Source organism: Rosa chinensis, chromosome 4 (assembly GCF_002994745.2).
Source record: "Rosa chinensis cultivar Old Blush chromosome 4, RchiOBHm-V2, whole genome shotgun sequence".
Taxonomy (NCBI): Eukaryota; Viridiplantae; Streptophyta; class Magnoliopsida; order Rosales; family Rosaceae; genus Rosa; species Rosa chinensis.
The window spans coordinates 4,300,252-4,317,538 of NC_037091.1; the positions used below are offsets into that span (position 1 = coordinate 4,300,252).

At 39.8% G+C, this 17,287-nt stretch overlaps 3 protein-coding genes across 29 annotated transcripts in view; all 3 read left to right on the top strand.

The window, feature by feature from the left end:
* LOC112196425 (disease resistance protein RPV1) overlaps positions 1 to 17,287 on the top strand; it is a 100,291-nt gene that overhangs the window by 38,099 nt on the left and 44,905 nt on the right. For 24 of the 26 annotated variants that reach the window (XM_040517415.1, XM_040517418.1, XM_040517423.1 and 21 more), the window contains 2 exons: positions 12,937 to 12,992; positions 13,756 to 13,822. The gene's annotated coding sequence lies outside the window, so the exon portion shown is untranslated. Of the gene's footprint in view, positions 1 to 12,270; positions 12,373 to 12,936; positions 12,993 to 13,755; positions 13,823 to 17,287 lie in introns of those variants that run through there. The other 2 variants (XM_040517439.1, XM_040517438.1) reach the window with 2 other exon arrangements.
* LOC112198653 (disease resistance protein RUN1) lies at positions 7,643 to 15,813 on the top strand. The gene is made up of 7 exons (XM_024339788.2): positions 7,643 to 8,377; positions 8,463 to 9,603; positions 9,812 to 10,084; positions 10,209 to 11,225; positions 13,909 to 13,956; positions 14,180 to 14,398; positions 15,460 to 15,813. Exons 1-7 carry the CDS (start codon positions 7,836 to 7,838, stop codon positions 15,811 to 15,813), a joined length of 3,594 nt encoding a protein of 1,197 aa, XP_024195556.2. The 5' UTR covers positions 7,643 to 7,835.
* Positions 15,489 to 16,970, top strand: LOC112196433 (varicose-related protein-like). Of its 2 annotated transcripts, XM_040517454.1 has the most exons (3): positions 15,489 to 16,244; positions 16,277 to 16,305; positions 16,627 to 16,970. In XM_040517454.1, the coding sequence occupies exons 1-3, from the start codon at positions 15,943 to 15,945 to the stop codon at positions 16,689 to 16,691; spliced, it is 396 nt and encodes a 131-aa protein (XP_040373388.1). In that variant the 5' UTR covers positions 15,489 to 15,942; the 3' UTR covers positions 16,692 to 16,970. The 2 variants fall into 2 exon arrangements, with proteins under 2 accessions (XP_040373388.1, XP_024192556.1); XM_024336788.2 differs by having other exon boundaries at positions 15,489 to 16,305.

Consider the following 17,287-nt stretch of genomic DNA (forward strand, 5'->3'; position numbering starts at 1 on the left):
ACAGATGCGAGCGATAATTATTGGTCCGGTGTGGTTCTGGCAAAAACGCTTGGAACTAACATTGAAAAGATCTGTAAATTTTGTAGTGGCAAGTTCAGCCCTGCAGAACTGAATTATCCCACAGGGGAAAAAGAAATTTTGGCTGTCAAGAAAACGATTTTAAATTCACCAGCTTTTCTTGGAAAACCCTTTACTGTCCGCACCGATTGTGCTAGAGTAAAGAATTTCAAAAATTTCAAACTTGATAAAGCTGCTGATAGAGGAAGATTAGCAAACTGGCAATTATTTCTTAACCAATATGATTATAATGTTGAATTAATTGCAGGAAACAAGAATTATCCAGACGCATTGACCAGGGAAATGGTAATGTTCAGCCAAAGAGAAGACGATGAAGGTCGTAATCCCAGAAGCAGAAGGACTGGGAAAGAACATGAGCATCAAGAAGATCCTATGGAAACCAAAGAAAAAGTTCTTAAAAGGTTTCTGCTAAGTCCTAAAGGACTAGCCACAACTGATCAATCCCAGGGTAAAGGATTGGCTAGCCCGTCTCAAACGGCAGACGGTAAAGGCTCATCAAGACCGTTGACGGCTGCTGCTTTGCCAAAAAGCAGACCAACTCCAACTGGAGTCATAAATGTTTTTAACTATGAATTAAGAACTTTTGACACTCCTGTGTTCAGAACTGGCAGGAGACTAGCTTATCACCAGAAGGCGATCCTAGATAATCTCTTATTTGCTTTTCAAGAAAGAAGCAGTGGTCTAATGTTCCCGGCACTCTTTGCACTAGCTGAAGAACTATATGAGAACGCCAGACCACAATTTGAAGAAAGTCATACACAGCAGAGTGCTGTAAGAAAAGAAAAAATTCTCTTCCTTGAAAGTCCAGAAAGTGCTAGGGTTCCTGTTATGGCACTTAATGAATCAGACTGGCATGAATTCCATAATCTGATAGGAAGACATAATCCAGAAGACCTAGTTCCTCCAACTCTCTTTATTGTTTCAGGTCCTTATGTTGGAAGATACCTAGTTAATGTTCAGAGTGAACATCCTCAAGAACACAAGCTCTGGCTTGTTGAAAATGGTTTTGTCCATAATCTGTGGACTAAAACAAATGATGATCTAAAAGGTTTGCCACCTATCATTGTCAATACAGTCAAAAATGTAAGAAAAAATGATTGTATGCTGCTTCGATTGAAGTTCAGATCCACTCCTCCAGAATGGATCCAGAAGGCAAACGGTGAAGTTGAATATATTCCTCCTTATCATTATGTAAGAATTATTCAAAGGAAATATCTTCAACCAGCCTGTGTAGGGTACAATGGCCAACCAAATTCAAGCATCCCGTGGATGAAGGCCATGACTCTAGAATATATCAAAAAGATCATTTCTGAGGATACCTACAATACCTTCCTGGCAGCAGGAGAGAAAATTATCATCACTGCTTACGATCATCCTGACGTAGTCAGCAGTGACTTATTCCTATCCCTTACCAGAAAAGAGATAGATTCGACACTGGCATGCTTACGATGGGTGGAGAAACTTGAAATTGACAACCACTACAAGATGTATGTTGATACAGATGTCGAAGACAATGCAACAACAGTAAGGATGGCCCAGGCAGATAACGACTCGTTTGTCCTTGGTCATAATTCAGAAACCGACGAGAACATGTGAAGCAGCAGGTGTAGAAAACACCGAAAGTTCTTTTGTTTTTTTTCCCAAAAGTGACTTTTGCTTTTCAAAAAAGCAGGTGAAAAACATTTCACCTAAAGGAATCTGCTTTTCCCCGGCCGACCTCCACCAGCAGGAGCACTAAGGAAAGCAGGAAATCATGGAGTCATTCTGTACATTTTGTTGTTTTGAATTGTAATTTGAGTTCCGCTCCCTATATAAGGAGCTTTAGCTTCTCTTAGAAGGCATTCGAAGAAAAAAACATTAGTTCTATATTCGAAAATCTCTAAGATCAGTAGCAGTAGCAGTCCGTCTGTGGACACAGTGTGCTTTCTATTACAAGTAAGTGTTTGTAATTCAGTCATGAGTAGCTAAACAGCTTCTAGCTGTTTGCCCAAGAGTGAGGCTCTGGGTTCTGTATCTCTATTTATGCTTGAATAAATAAATTCAGTTTGTGCCCAGTACCCTGTCACAAAAATACTTTACTATTTTTATGTTTTGGCAACAGTAGCAGCTAGTATGCAGTAGCAGTCTTTATGTTTTGCTATATAGACTGAACCCTTTACCATACTAAGGCAGCAGTGATTCCGCCCTGTTAGTAGCCGTCTAGACAGGAAGTCGTTAGGTGAAATTGTGGCATGTTGAAGGCTAGTCCTTAGGCTGATACTGTGTTTAGTCTAGAACAGTACAATATGAAGCTGATACTGTGTAGAAAGTAAAAGGATAAAAGAAAATAGTGAGTGTCCTTAATTGTATAAGGGAAAAGGTTGTGGACTTTATTGTCAAAAATCTTTTTGTCTGGGAGTACTTTGTAGTTAACCCAAATTTATAAACGCAATTTTTTTTTTTTGTTAGATAAAGAATGTAACTATTCTATAGTCCAGAATCACCGCGGGGTATAGTGACAATTTTATGCTCCGGTGACAAGTAAAGTGACACTATTGAAACCTAAATTGAAACAAGTCGAGTTAAGGTTTCGATTTATTTATGCTCTATAGGACCATTCTATACAGAGGAGGCTTCACTGGGATTGCTTGCATAAACTATCTCTATATCTTCAACTAATAGTACAGTCTTACTTTGAATTGGGTTTCCAAGTGCATTTTTTCTGAGATTTCTTCGATCTATTGATGACTATCAATGAATATCTTAATTTTTGTTTATGATTTAATACTATGATGTCAATTCTTGGATGAGGTATTCAACTCTAGGGATGAATCGAAAAAGAAATATTTATTGGTTCTACCTCCGATGCAAAGCCTACAAAAAAAAAAGAAATTTACTAGTGCTTCTGTCACTAGCCATAATCTTTTAAGTAGTCATAATCCGATCTTAACTAAAGTTTAGAGAATGAAACTAGGTGATTGATGGGCTAAATTCTTCTCATTCATAATGACATTTCTTCCCCTTCAATATCTTCTCCTCTATTTTTGAACGTGGGGGGTGTCAATCCATTGAAGTAAAGTAGGAAACATTACAAGAGATGACTCACCCGGACTCCGGGCAACGACAGAAAGAGTCATGAATGAAAAATCTAAGACAAACCTAGACTAATCAAACATAATGAATCCATGAGGATGAAGCTCAAGTGCTGTAGAAACCAAGTTCAACACTACTAGGATGGTCTCCGACCAAAGACAAAAGACCATCCCAATTTATTCATGTTCCCATCAACGTACCCTACTCCAGGGCATTCATGGGAGTGCATTCCTCGGACTCAGAACCTTTGCCAGAAGACATGTGAACCTCCCCACCAGCAGGGGTTGATGTTGCTGCAGCCAAACCCGAGCTACCTTCCCCATAGGAAGGGTGTTCCACTACCTTAAAACTCCTCGGAGGCTCCTCTTCCTCCGAGGTTTTGGGTCCTCAGAGGTCAGCTTCTTAGGTTTCAAACCCACGGGTTTCGGGTTATTCTTGCGCCCAGGAGGACGTCCCAACTTTGCCTTCTTTGCTGGGGAGACTAGGATAACCCCATTCCTACTCTTTAGGGCCAATTCAGGTTCAAAGCCAAGATCAATATCCTCCACTTGAGGTACCTCCTCAACTGTCTTCTTACGCTTAGTATATTGCATGAGGGCCTCATAGGCCGTTCTCTTCTTCCCACTAAGAGATGGGACATCTGCAGCAGCTTGGATGGGCTCACTAACGGCCTGGATTGGAGATGGGATTTTGGTTAGTTGGGCCGCTACAGCTGACGCCGAGAAGCCCTGGAGTGAACCTGGGGTTGGCTTTGCCATGGAAGTGAAGAGTTTAGGTGCTGTGGACTGAGCCAAGACCTCTGCAAAACTCGAAGCAGCAGATCTAACCAAAATATGTTTAGGGTTGGCGCAGACAGAGACATGCAGTGCTTCCGGAGGGACAGCACAACTCGACCTCTGGTGTTCCATCATACCACAGACCCGACAGAAACCAACGAGTCTCTCATATCTGAACCTTACCGTAGCAAATGCCCTAGAGGTGAAATCAAAGGTGGATGGAGGGAAAACCTGTTTCACCGGAGACGATAGAAGGTGGCAGATACAAACCCGTGCCGCCGTGCCCTTGTGAATTCCAGTCTTGTCCAGATGCATGATCTCCCCTAAGGTAGCTCCAATGAGCGCCACAACACCCTCAATAACTAGGGCCGGTGCTAAACCCATAATCTCAACCCAAACTGGGAAGGAAGAGATCGGCACTTGCGCCGGATCTTTCAAACCATCGAACTCAACCATAGCCAGCACCCACTTGCCAAAGAACCACGGCCCTCCCTCGACCGTCCTCAGACGATCCTCTAGATTTGAAAACTAAAACACAAAACGATCCTTGACCGCACGTGTAGAGAGACGATTCCCAAGCCCCCATAGGGAGGTCATGGTCCCCAAGAAAGCCTTGGGATCAGCCCGACACTTGGCCGTGAAGGAGAGAAGTCTCCCCATTGCAAAGTGAGGGGAAGACACTGCAGCAGCACCAGCCGGGCCAAAGGACGTCCGGCCATCTTTAGAGATCGCCAATGCTGCTGCCAGACTAGCGGTAACGTGATCAACCATGGTGGGAGAGAGAAGGATGCCAAGAGGTGAAGATCCGAGAGAAGCCCTAGCCAGAAACCCTAGCACTGTAAAACTCTCCTAGGTCCCTAGCCATTTGCTTGATTGTATAGTCTTAGATCAAAACTGGACATCTACTGCTACATTGTAATTCAGATTTATACATTTTTATCTTTTTTGCTTCATATGTTTCACAATGTTTTATAGCAACAGATGTGTTGCTGCAGTATATTCCTTTAACTAAAGAAAATGAAACCAATTAGCGTTGCCTTGATATCTGTCAAGCTCAACTGCACTCATTGGAATTACAGAGAGTCGATCGATGACATTCACAGTTGAAATGTAATTCGTGATAAAGAAACCATCTTTTGTACCTCAACTCTCATTTCCACTTCAAATGTTACTCCTCTAATTCGTAAAACAGAGTAGAGAAAAACAAAGGGTGTGTTGTTCATGTACAATTCTTTGATTAATGGCGAGGCTATTGTTCAGATGTTGCATTGAGCGCGTGCTCGAAGATTGTGGCTTTCTGTGAAGGGGTTCAGCTCCATGGGTCACTTGTGAAGAGTTTTGGAGGAACACGTGTTTATTGGGAACTGGATCATGCCCGGAAGGTGTTTGATGAAATGCTTGAGAGAAATACTGTGTCGTGGACTATGGTGCGTGTCATTTCTACTTGTGCAAAGTTGAAGGATGTTGCGTTGAGTGAGAGGGTGTTGGCTTGCAGAGTTTTTGACAATATGTCGAATAGGACTATAGTATCAAGGAACTCATTGATTTAATAAGAAATGGTCATGTGAAGTCAGCTTGGAAATGTTCAGTGAGATGCCAAAGAGTGATCTTGTCTCTTGGAACACTATAATTGGTGCTCTGTTCCAAGAAAGCAAGTTTGGGGAAGCAATTGAACTTTTCAGGGTGATGCAGACTGAGGGAATAAAAGGAGATAGGGTGACCATGGTGGAGGCTGCATCTGCTTGCGGATATCTAGGAGCTCTTGATCTTGAAAAGTGGATTCATGCTTATATCGGAAAAAAAAAAAAAAAAAAAAATTAATTGTGACCTGTGGCTCGGCACAGCTTTAGTTGACATGTTTGCTAGATGTGGTGACCTTCAAAGTGCAATGAAGGTGTTCGATGACATGGCAAGAAGAGATGTTTCTGCTTTGACAGCAGCCATTGGAGCAATGGCCATGCAAGGAAATGGGGAGTGAGATATAGTGCTTTTTGATGACATGCTTAAGCAAAGGGTGAAACCAGATGAAGCAGTCTTCATGGCAGTACTAACAGCATGCGGCCACATTGGTCTTCTGGATATCATTGTTTTTTCATTTGTTGGTTTTTCTGAGCTTTCAATTCATAGTGGTTAGTAACATTTGAAATTAGAAAAATGGTAGTTGCATCAACTGATCACCGTATATGGATGGCTTGGATCTGGGGTTACCATACTAGCACCTTAAGAAAGAGGAGCAAGTACGTCTAGTTATATTTGGAAAGAACTTTGATATTAGTAAATGGCTCCATGGATTAATGGCAATTTTGTTTTGTATATCGATCTGTTCTTGAAAAGGTCTGACTGCCTGTATTCCATGGCAGTGATCAAGCAGTGTGGTTGATGAGACTGATTATCTGTACAGTCATAGGCAAGTGGCATGAGGCTCTTTAGAGGCTGCTGCAGGATGAGTGCAAGTTTACAATATGTAGGTATGTAAATGTAATCATCGTCTAATAAATAACTGAATCTTTTTCTTTTCCTTTTCCAAGTTTTTAGTTTAAAATTTTAACTTAGATGGTGCTGGTTTTGTGTCGTTATGTTGCAGTATTCCAGCACGCATCTATGATTATTCAATCATTATTCTACATGTTTCTGAAAGCTGCTTAGTAAAATGAACAGAACATTGAAAAATGGCTCATTCTTTAGCAAACTTATTCTTCCTCTGTAAATTTAGAAAGTAGTTGGAACTTGGAAGGATTGGAGTACCCTCAATTTTAAAGATCTATAAACTGAGGTTTCGAGTATCTCATCTCTAGCAACTACACCATCATCATATTTATATTGAGTATCTAAATGTTGCATCCAAATCCGTCCAGAAGTCCCAACCATGTCCGCTTCAATTGAATCCCGACTGTTGTTTCATCCATGTCTGCATTGGGAGCAGAAAGGGGCAAGATCTATCTTGATTTTGACTGCATAAGTGCAGCCTACTCCCATTACCATGTTTATCATGTACAATTAACTCTGGTATATTTTGATGAGGATTGGATGAAGAAAACTTCAGATTTTAACAAAGGTGGTTGCTGAATAGGGTCATAAGAACTGATTCTTCCTCTGAAAATTAAAAATTAGCTGGAAGGATTGAATACCCTAAACTTAAATAGCAATAAATTAATATCCAGTAGTATCTCAATTGGACATGTATAATTCCTGGTTCATGTCTGCTTCAATCAAATCCCAACCGGTTTTTCACTGTAATGCTTGTGGCAATTGTCTGCATAGGAATTTGATACCATGGATATGTGTACAGTAAGACTACTTGAGATATTAACCAAGCAACTGGTACTTGATAATTAAACAAAACAAATGGCAATGAGAATATACGACATAATTGAGAACTCATTGCCCTATGCTAGTAGTAATTTGGTTAAGTAACATTTCTTTTGGTCAAGGGATTTGAAGAAACATTGGCCTTCTCTTTTCTCTTTTCAGATTGTGTAAAAGTAAAACAGACCTGAAAATCAGTTACGTATGATTTTACATGCAATCTCCTTCCTATAGAAAATACATTGAACCCAAACAGAATGTACAGAGTGGACTAGGTAATTTCCTTGTTCCAGCAAGCATCAAAGCAATGATTTTCCAAGTCTTCCAAGTCATCACCACCGAAAAAAAAAAAAACAAAGAGTCTTTAGAGATAATTTTAGTCCAAGTCTAAAAGCAAAAGTGAAAGTGAAAGGAGAAACTCCTTGGCAAAAGCAAAAGAGAAACTGCAAAGAAAGAAGAGCGAGGCTCATAAAGGTTCTGATTTAGTCCATTTTCAACGTCACATTCACACTGCAGCCGGCACCAATTAAGAAACTATCTACTTGAGAGCTGAGATCTCGGATCTATAGGAAGGCAGCTCAATAGGAACGCAACATTCAACAGATGCAGCAAAGCAAGCAGAATATGGCTTCTCTGACCAACGAAGCAGCAGCCAGTTCTTCATCTTCTTCTCTCCCACTTTCTTCTACTGATCACCAAAATCATTACACATACGAGGTTTTCCTGAGTTTCCGAGGTGAGGATACGCGCTATGATTTTACAGATCATTTGTACAAAGCTTTGTGTCTGAGGGGAATTAAGACCTTCAGAGATGATACGCTTAGCAAAGGAGAAGACATATCACAAGAGCTCCTCAAAGCAATTGACGAGTCCAGAGTTTCAATCGTCGTCTTCTCTCAAAACTATGCTTCCTCAAGGTGGTGTTTGAATGAACTGGTCAAGATACTTGAATGCAGAAAATCAAAAAGACAGGAGGTCAGACCGGTTTTCTACAAAGTGGCTTCCTCAGATGTACGACACCAAAGAGGCGCCTTCGGTGACGCATTTGCTACGCTTGGTCGCAGATACGAGGATAGCATGGACAAATGGAAGACAGCTCTTAAGGAAGCAGCAGATTTGTCTGGATGGCCTTTGAAGGATGGCGAGTATGTCTTTAACCCCTCCTTTAGCTAGTTAATTAGATATATTATTCAAGCATTTCATATCGTATATATGCTTTTAAATTCGTAGGTATGAGACCAAATTCATCGACGACATTGTTGAGGAGTTGTCCGCCCAAGTGATAAACCCTTCATGTTACTTGAATGTTGCTGAGTATCCAACTGGATTACAGTCTTGTAGACAAGATGTCATCAGACTTTTACATGCCGAGGAAAATATTGTTCGCATGGTAGGCATATGGGGACCTGGGGGAATAGGAAAGACCACAATTGCGAAGGATGTGTTTAATTCAATTCGCCGTAAGTTTGAAAATAGCTGCTTCTTGGCAAATGTTAGATCTAATTCAAATGGCCTAGCCCAACTGCAAGAGAGACTTTTGCGTGATGTTTTAAGGGACCCAAATTTGGAGGTGAGCGATGTTGATCAGGGAGTCAGTTTTATAAAGGAAAGAATGCAAAATAAAAAAGTTCTCTTAATCCTTGATGACGTGAGTCATTCTAGCCAATTAAAGAACTTAGTTCCATCCCCTGATTGTTTTGGCCCAGGCAGTAGAATTCTCATAACAACAAGAGATAAACGTTGGCTAACTGCTCATCAAGTTGATGAAGTTTACGAGGTCGAAATGTTAGATGATGATCAGTCTTTGGAGTTGTTTAGCTTGAATGCATTTAAAAGAAATAGACCTCCAAGCAATTATCTAGAACTTGCACAACGTGCAGTACGGTATGCCCAGGGCCTTCCATTAGCTTTGATAGTTTTAGGCTCTCATCTATTTCGTAGAAGCAGAGAGGAGTGGGAAGCTACATTAGATAGTAGTAGGGGAGAAGATCCTCACAAAGAGATAAGAGACATTCTCAAAATAAGTTATGATGCTCTGGGAGTAGATTTGAAAGGATATTTTCTTGATATCGCTTGTTTCTTTAAAGGGCGGCCTGTAGACTGTGTGAAACCAATACTAGAAGCTTGTTATGACCTCAAATTTGTGATTGGTATTAAACAACTCCAAGAAAAGGCCTTAATAAGAATTGACGATAAGACTAATGATGAGACTAATGAGCTGGATGGAACAGAAACAGGTGTGATTTGGATGCATGACTTGATAGAAGAAATGGGTCAAGACATAGTGTATCAGGAGTCACCTGATGAACCCGGGAAACGCAACAGAATGTGGAGTGAAGAAGATGTAGAATACGTTTTAACAAATAATACAGTAAGCATATTGATGATGTTTTGTGTTTTTCAATTCAGAAAGCATTTTATATTGAATATAATTTCTTATTGAGACCTTGAAGAAAACTGTATTAAAACAGTACTTGTGCTTCCAATAGAAATTGCTATGTTTTTTTGCTTTTTAGTCTGAATAGAAATTGCAATCATAAATGTTGCTAGTTTAATAAGCTTGCTTTCTTTTACTGTAGGGTACAAATAAAGTTATAGGCATTCAGGTCCCGTGGCTATCATCTACAATATCTTTGAATGCTAAAAGCTTTTCAGAGATAAGGAATCTTAGATATATTTCTATGATGAGAACATCCTTTTATGGAGATATTGATTATCTCTCCAACCAGTTGAGGTGGCTAGATTGGCAAGAATGTCCGTTGCAATGTTTTCCATCCGATTTTCAAGCAAACAAACTTGTGGAGCTCAACATTTCTGGCCACAAAATCAGACCACTATGGGAGGGACGTAAGGTACTATAATCTAATAATTCATTTTATTTCAAGACTTCTTTAATTAAAAATAAGTAATAGATAACTGTGTTGTAAATTACTGCATCCACTTGGTTGATCTCTTCCTTTTTCTTTTGCCGTACAGAATTTTTCAAGGCTAACATGTATGGATTTAAGTTATTGTACATCCCTAAAGAAACTCCCAGACTTGAGTGGAATCCCTAACTTGAAAGAGTTGAATTTAAGTAGTTGTACATCCCTAAAGAAACTCCCAGACTTGAGTGGAATCCCTAACTTGAAAGAGTTGAATTTAAGTCGTTGTACATCCCTAAAGAAACTCCCAGACTTGAGTGGAATCCCTAACTTGAAAGAGTTGAATCTATGTTACTGTACCAGTTTAGTTGAGGTTCCTGATTCTGTTGGATTGCTTGATAAGCTTGTTACCTTGAATGCTGGGAGTTGCTCTAACCTTATTATGTTTCCAAGAAAAATCAACTTGAAATCTGTGGAAACAATCTCTATTAGATATTGCAAGCTTGAAGAATTTTCAGAAGTTGGGGAACAGATGGGTTTCTTGAGAAGATTGGATCTAGGTCGCACTTGCATTAAAGAATTGCATCCGTCCATTACAAGGCTTATCAGGCTGGAAGAGTTGGACCTTGAACGCTCAAAACTGGCTACATTTCCAAAAATTCTAGTAAAGATGGATTCCTTGAGACGACTCTCTCTTGACGGCAGTGACATAAGAGAATTGGATGAGTCAATTGAAAATCTCATTGGGCTTGAAGAGTTGAATCCTGCTGATTGCAAAAATCTCACAACTCTACTGTGCAGCATTTATGGGTTGCAAAATTTAACGGAACTTTATCTTACTAACTGCTCAAAACTCGCTAGATTTCCAACAAATACCGAAAGTTTGAATGTCGATGGTTGCTCACTATCACTTCCCAAGCTAAAGTGCTTGTATATGGGAGGATGCAGTTTATTATCAGATTGTGATTTCCTGATGACTCTTGATTGCTGGGAAACATTAGAGTGGCTTAATCTGTCAACAAACAATTTTGTTAGTCTTCCTGCTTGCCTCACCAAATTTGTCAACTTGCGGTGGCTTGACTTGTCCGGTTGCAAGAGACTCCGAGGAATTCCGGAGCTTCCACCAAGCGTTGTTCACCTAAAAATAGGAGGTTGTCACCGAAGGCGGCGTCGCCGTCAATTGAAGAGTCAACTCCGTCGTCATGGCTTTCTTTGTCTTCCGAAACTCAGAAACGACACCGCAGCGCGGAAGAACCATCACCAACACCAGTGAATCCTCCGAAACGACAACGCACTACCGCCGGGGGGCAAGCGCCGGTGGTCCACTTTGCATATGAAATGGCTATCTCCCCAGTCCCCATGTTCCCTGACCTGCATAGCTCCCGTCACTCAACCACTTCCATCGATGAGAGTGGCATGCCGATGGTAGATTGGCTTTCGTTGGCGAATGCAGAACAAAAGAGGCCTTGTAATGGAGCCAACGAGGATTAGACCATCAACAAGAGCAGCAGGAGCAACCAATTCCTTCAAAACGACACTGCACTGAGGAGCAACCATCAATGCCTCCCTTCCCCGATCACTTTGCATCTTCATCTGCATCCACCTGTGATATATATGTGGTGGAGTAAGTGTACATGTGTAATCCACTTACAACTTTTTCAATTTTTTTTTCCAGGTAATTTAGAGGAAGTATTAAAAACTATGCAGTTTCAAATAATAGTGCATATGTATTAAGGTTTGTACTTGATCGTAATTCTACAATCAGAAACTGGTTTTTAATCATTAACAGAACACTGGACGAATAGCTCATTGTCTAGGTCCCTCTGTAGTTTTAGAAAATAGTTGGAAGTATTGGACTATCCTCAATCTAAGGAACTATATGTTGAGGTCTCAAGAATCTCAACTTTTCCATTATCTTCGTTGTTGACGATCAGTTTTTTTTTCTTTTTTTTGTCCTTCTTTTCTTTTGATAAGATTGTTGATTATCAGTTTATCCCACTGTTGTAGGAGAGCGCATTGGTGGCAGTCAGCTAGGCTCTGCAAATCAAGGTAGTCCATACAAATTGGTTGATATGATCCAGTATTAATATTTGAACATTTTAATTAATGTTATCTTGTAATAATGTTTCTGGGTGATTATTGTTATACATTTTGATTGGTGCTTCTGTTTGCAGTGGGAACTATAAAATTTCACTTGGAATGGTTGCAGATTCAGGCAAAATAGGGTACATGCTGATCTGTCTGAATTTGGGACGGGTGCAAAAAAACTAGAAGTATGTGCTATATTCCATGCTCATCATCCATTTCTTTTCTAGTTTTCTTGTTCAATGTTCAATAAGAGAGAAAATATCTCCTCGTACATATTTCAAAGATTCTCTTTTTAGTTTTTCTTGCTTAATTCGGAAGGTATGATCTTTGGTTAATTGATGTAAATTAGCATACGTAACTTAGCTCCTTGACATTTTCATATAATTAACGTTTATTTGCCCATCAAATTTGCAGGTAACAAGCAAACCTCGCCCCGGGGGGGGGGGGAAGCATTTTTCCGCAGCTCCCATCACTCAACTACTACTCCACAGCTTCAACACCAAGAGGAACCAACTGACTTGTTAAGGCTTTCTCTGAACTCTTCAGAACCAACAAAACCTCGTGGCCCAGTTAAAGGCGATCAAGACCAGTGGCTGTCTTTCTGTGCTGCCAACACTGCCATCCACTTCAGAACTCTGAACCATCCACTTCAGAGTTTAGTCGAGACAGAGAGGTTTGAAATCCCACCTGCTATTGATTCTACTTGAAGCTTCATAGTGTGCCACAACTAATAAGATTTCAACATTTTTCAGGTTTGGGTATGAGCCTGTTTTGAGGTTGTCTTCATCTGCTATTTACTCATCAATCTGTAAGTTCATATATTCATCTTTTCCTTTTAGCGCAGATCCCTGTTGTTTGTTACTGGATTAGAATTTCAAACTTTGTAACCATGTACATCATGTACAATTGAACTCTGGCCTATTTTGAGGTGCATTAAGGGCAAGTTTCACATTTTCAGCCTAGCAACTGTTATTCCAGAATTGAACAAATGGCCCAGTCAACTAACTCACTATAAGCACTACATTGTACAGTCAAAATGATGAATGAATTGGCAGTTGGAAATATGTATAGTCCATGCACTCTTTTTAGGCAGTAACTATTGGTTACAGCAGACAAAGCATTGACATTGATTTTAATACACCGAAACTGCTAATACAAGGAAAAAGAGAAGAAAATTAAATTCATCCTTAAACTTTGTGATTAAATCATTCAGAAGGGAACAAAATGGCTCTCCATCTATCTTTTTTTTCTTTCTTTCTGGAATATGCATGCTCCAAACCCTTGATATGAATTACTCCCTGTATCAGACTCTGTGAATTTTTAAGAATGCAGTGATGCTAGCACATGATATGAGAAAATGCCGAACCATATGAACATGGAGATTCTATGAAGCCAACTAATGGCTATCAGTAACTAAAACTTACCTGTGTACTGTCTACAAACTCCTTCAATTTTCCATAATATAATGGCTAGTAGTAGCATGATGCTTTGGATCTAGTAGGAGCCTGAGATTGGCTACGTGAAATGATGGTATCAAAAATTGTCATCCTTAGTTGATTCCATTGTTGTAGGAGAATATTGGTGGTAATCAGCTAGCTAGGACATGCAAATTATGGTAGCTCATCGAATTTTGGCTAGGTAGCTCTTTTTCCCATGCTCAATACATATCTTCCTCTGGTTTGTTTTTGCATTATTTGACATCATTTTCTGCTGTGTGAGTGTAGGAGGATGGCTTTTTGTGTGGAAAATTTCTGAAAGTCCAGATGAAGGAGGTACGCCACAAATTACAGGAAAGATTGTTATTGCCATTCAAATAGTTGGTGAGGGGGAAGCTGTTCATCCACGAGTTTGTTGGCACTATCATATACAAGTAAATAATTCTGTTAATGGTATTTTCAATCGAAGAGTTATAGCTCAATGCTTTTGATGTCCATGATCATTGTCTGTCGGTCTTGAAGTGGTTGATTGATCTATCTTTTGCTTGTATACTCGCAGGATGTTCTGGTTGTTGGGGTTGGGAAGTGTGTCCTACGAATTGATACTACTAAAGTTGCAAAGGGTGAAGTCCCTTCTGCTGAGGTTCCTATTAAGTGTCCTGTTGAAAAGCTCATTGATGGGGTCCAATTTGTTGGTAAACATGATGGAGAGGTGACAGATTTATCAATGTGCCAATGGATGACCACCCAGCTGGTTTCTGCTTCTATGGATGGAACTGTAAGTATCTTCACCATTTTGCTGTCGTTGTTACATATTTCCTTTTAGTGGAATAAGTAGTGAAACTTAAAAGTGCATTTTCATCAGGGTTGGTGGGAACACTTTGGCTCCAGCTTGCCCTTCTACATCTTTGTAGATTTTTTTTTTCCTTTTCTTTTGGTGAATTAAAATAATGTTTTGGTTACTAAAAAAATCTGTTGGCTATTCCTGCTTCAACTCTATGGTTCAGGGAATTTTGTATGAATTAGGATAAATTATTGTTCTTGTCCTTCAAAGCCCTTTTATATGGTACAGCACAAGAACTGGATATGGCAGATGAACTTTATTTTGCTAAAATACAAGGAAAAAGTGAGAAATAGTGCTGAAAGAGATTGTACGAGTGCAAGCTGTACCACATTGTAAGGAGATTGGCAATTTTTCTAAACTTAGTACATAGTATGATACTATTAGGAATGGAATAGTGGTTCATGCAATTTTGAATTCATTCAAGAGGCCATCTTCTTTATGAACAATACAAATATTGTTTCTCAACAAGGTTAAGTAGGGAATCAACTGGTTTATCATTCCTAATTGACTGTTTGGTTTGCGTGTTGTATGGATTCAGTATCGGTTTGAGTAAGATTTTTCTTTACATGTGAAACTTTTCTTCCTAATTTATTGTGGCCAAGTTATGCCAATTGACACCTTTTGTGTTAACGTGTTGTGTTTCTACAAAATTTGGGTTTGTAAAATCATTTTCTGCACCTTACTGCATCTTAACTTCTTTGAAGGTAATACGTCATTTATGGGACAACTAGGGTGCCTGTTTTATTTAATTTTAATTTTGTTAGAGTTGGCCATGGGTTCTAATACAGGAGCATGTTATGGCACATATGTTTTATTTATACACAAAGACACATATGAATAAACATATTTCCCAATATTTTTGATTGATATAGTGACTCATACATTTGGTCATATCCTGATACAAATAAAGATCTTGGAATATCGCAAGTCGCAACCACTTTTTGTACTGAGACCCTATGATGGTCTTCCTGTTTATTCGTCTACATTTGTGACAGCTCCCAACAGGCCTGATCTCTACGGGGCCGCTTAATCGGGAAGTGAAGATCTGGTCCTCAGCGAGTGAAGAAGGCTGGCTACTTCCCAGTGATGCTGAGTCATGGAAATGTACCCAGACCTTAGAGTTAAAGGGCTCTGCTCAACCTCGAGTTGAGGATGCATTCTTTAATCAAGTCATAGCATTGTCACAAGCTGGCCTTCTTTTAGTTGCAAATGCTAAGAAGAATGCTATATATGCCGTGCACTTAGACCTTGGTGGTGAGCCAGCATCTACATGCATGGATTACAGAGCAGAATTTACAATGCTTATTTTGAGCTTTACTGGGACAAGTATATCACCTCATGGTGAATAAATTTATTGTGTCCAAACACAAGCCATTCAACAGTATGGTTTGGACTTATCCAAGTGCTTACCTCCCCTATTGGAGAATTCAGGTTTAGAAAAGTTCTTTTGTTTCCAGGCATCCGATCTTGGAATTGAGATGGCCGGGGATTGCTGTGCAATATCATTAGAATCTTATATTACAGATGAAGCTTGGCAAGGTGATGGTGCCAGCATGTCAGAACCACTAGCCCAGCCTCATTCTGGAGAGGAAGACCACGATCGCTCTACAAAAAATATATCTGGGCCTGCTACCGCCACAACCGCATCACAACTACAAGCACCAAATGCAAAGTCGAGAAAACAGAAATGGAAAAATATGCAAGCATCAGGTCAATCTTCCCCATCACCAGGTGTGCTCAACTCAATAGAGCCCTCTAATGAAGCAGGTGGGAGTTCAAGTCCCCCCTCCGGAGAAGCTGCATTTCCTCAAATTATGGCCAGGCAGGATATGATGAATCAGGTGAGTGCTGAAGAATTTGGAAATTTAATTATCTTGCATGTGTCTATGACGTACCAACTATTTGCAGCATAACCTTAGTAAAGCAGGCTTAGTAGCCTTTCCAAAGTTATGCTGCTGCCATTTGAGTCTGTCTTTAGGTCTTTTATTATTTGGTGAAACGGTATATTAATATGATTTTTCTTGTCCCATTTCACCTGTCTATATCTTGGCAAGAGCAAAAGGTTCTATGTTTGTGTATGTTATGGTTGTGTTTTGTGTAATCAAACTTGTGTTTATGTCCAGTATGCTTTCTATTAAGTATGGCTTTTCGTCTATGCGCAGCTAATGACTATGCAAAAAGAATTGCAAAAGCAGATGACAATGATGGTTACCGTCCCAATTACTAAGGAAGGCAAACGATTAGAGGCTGCTCTCGGTCGGAGTATGGAGAAGGCTGTAAAGGCCAATAATTTGCTTTGTGGGCTTGGTTTCAAGAAGTGAATGCAAAGAATGAGAAATTATTGCGAGACCGTACTCAACAAGTAACTGGTTTGATTGTGAACAAGGACTTTCCAGTCATGTTAGAGAAAATGGTAAAAAAAGAAACAGCTGCTGTTGGACAAGCTGTTGTTCGTGCAGTCACTCCAGCTATGCAGAAAACAATAACTTCGGCTATATATGATTGCTTTCAGGCAAGAATTCTGATGATCTGGCTTGTTCCTTTATAAAGTTGGCTTTAGTTATCTAATTGATGCTTGTGCTGCAGAGAGGAGTGGGAGATAAAGCAGTTAATCAATTGGAAAAATCAGTTAACTCAAAACTTGAAGCTACTGTATCCAGGCAAATCAAGGTGCAGTTTCAAACATCGGGTAAAGAAGCTCTTCAAGTATGTCTAAATGTCATACTGACTTAATTTCTTTGCATTTGTGATTTGAATATCTAACACGCATTTGATTTGCTTCAGTAAACCTTGTAACTAATGATATATATGACCTTTTTCACA

Bases quoted from the DNA above. Each gene is read 5' to 3' on its own strand.
- LOC112196433 (XM_024336788.2), top strand. From the start codon at position 15,943: ATGGCCGGGGATTGCTGTGCAATATCATTAGAATCTTATATTACAGAT. The intron at 16,306-16,626 runs GTGAGTGCTGAA...GTCTATGCGCAG, and splicing joins GGCAGGATATGATGAATCAG to CTAATGACTATGCAAAAAGA.
- LOC112198653 (XM_024339788.2), top strand. From the start codon at position 7,836: ATGCAGCAAAGCAAGCAGAATATGGCTTCTCTGACCAACGAAGCAGCA. The intron at 10,085-10,208 runs GTACTATAATCT...TTTGCCGTACAG, and splicing joins CACTATGGGAGGGACGTAAG to AATTTTTCAAGGCTAACATG. The intron at 11,226-13,908 runs GTTGTTCACCTA...GTGTGAGTGTAG, and splicing joins TTCCGGAGCTTCCACCAAGC to GAGGATGGCTTTTTGTGTGG.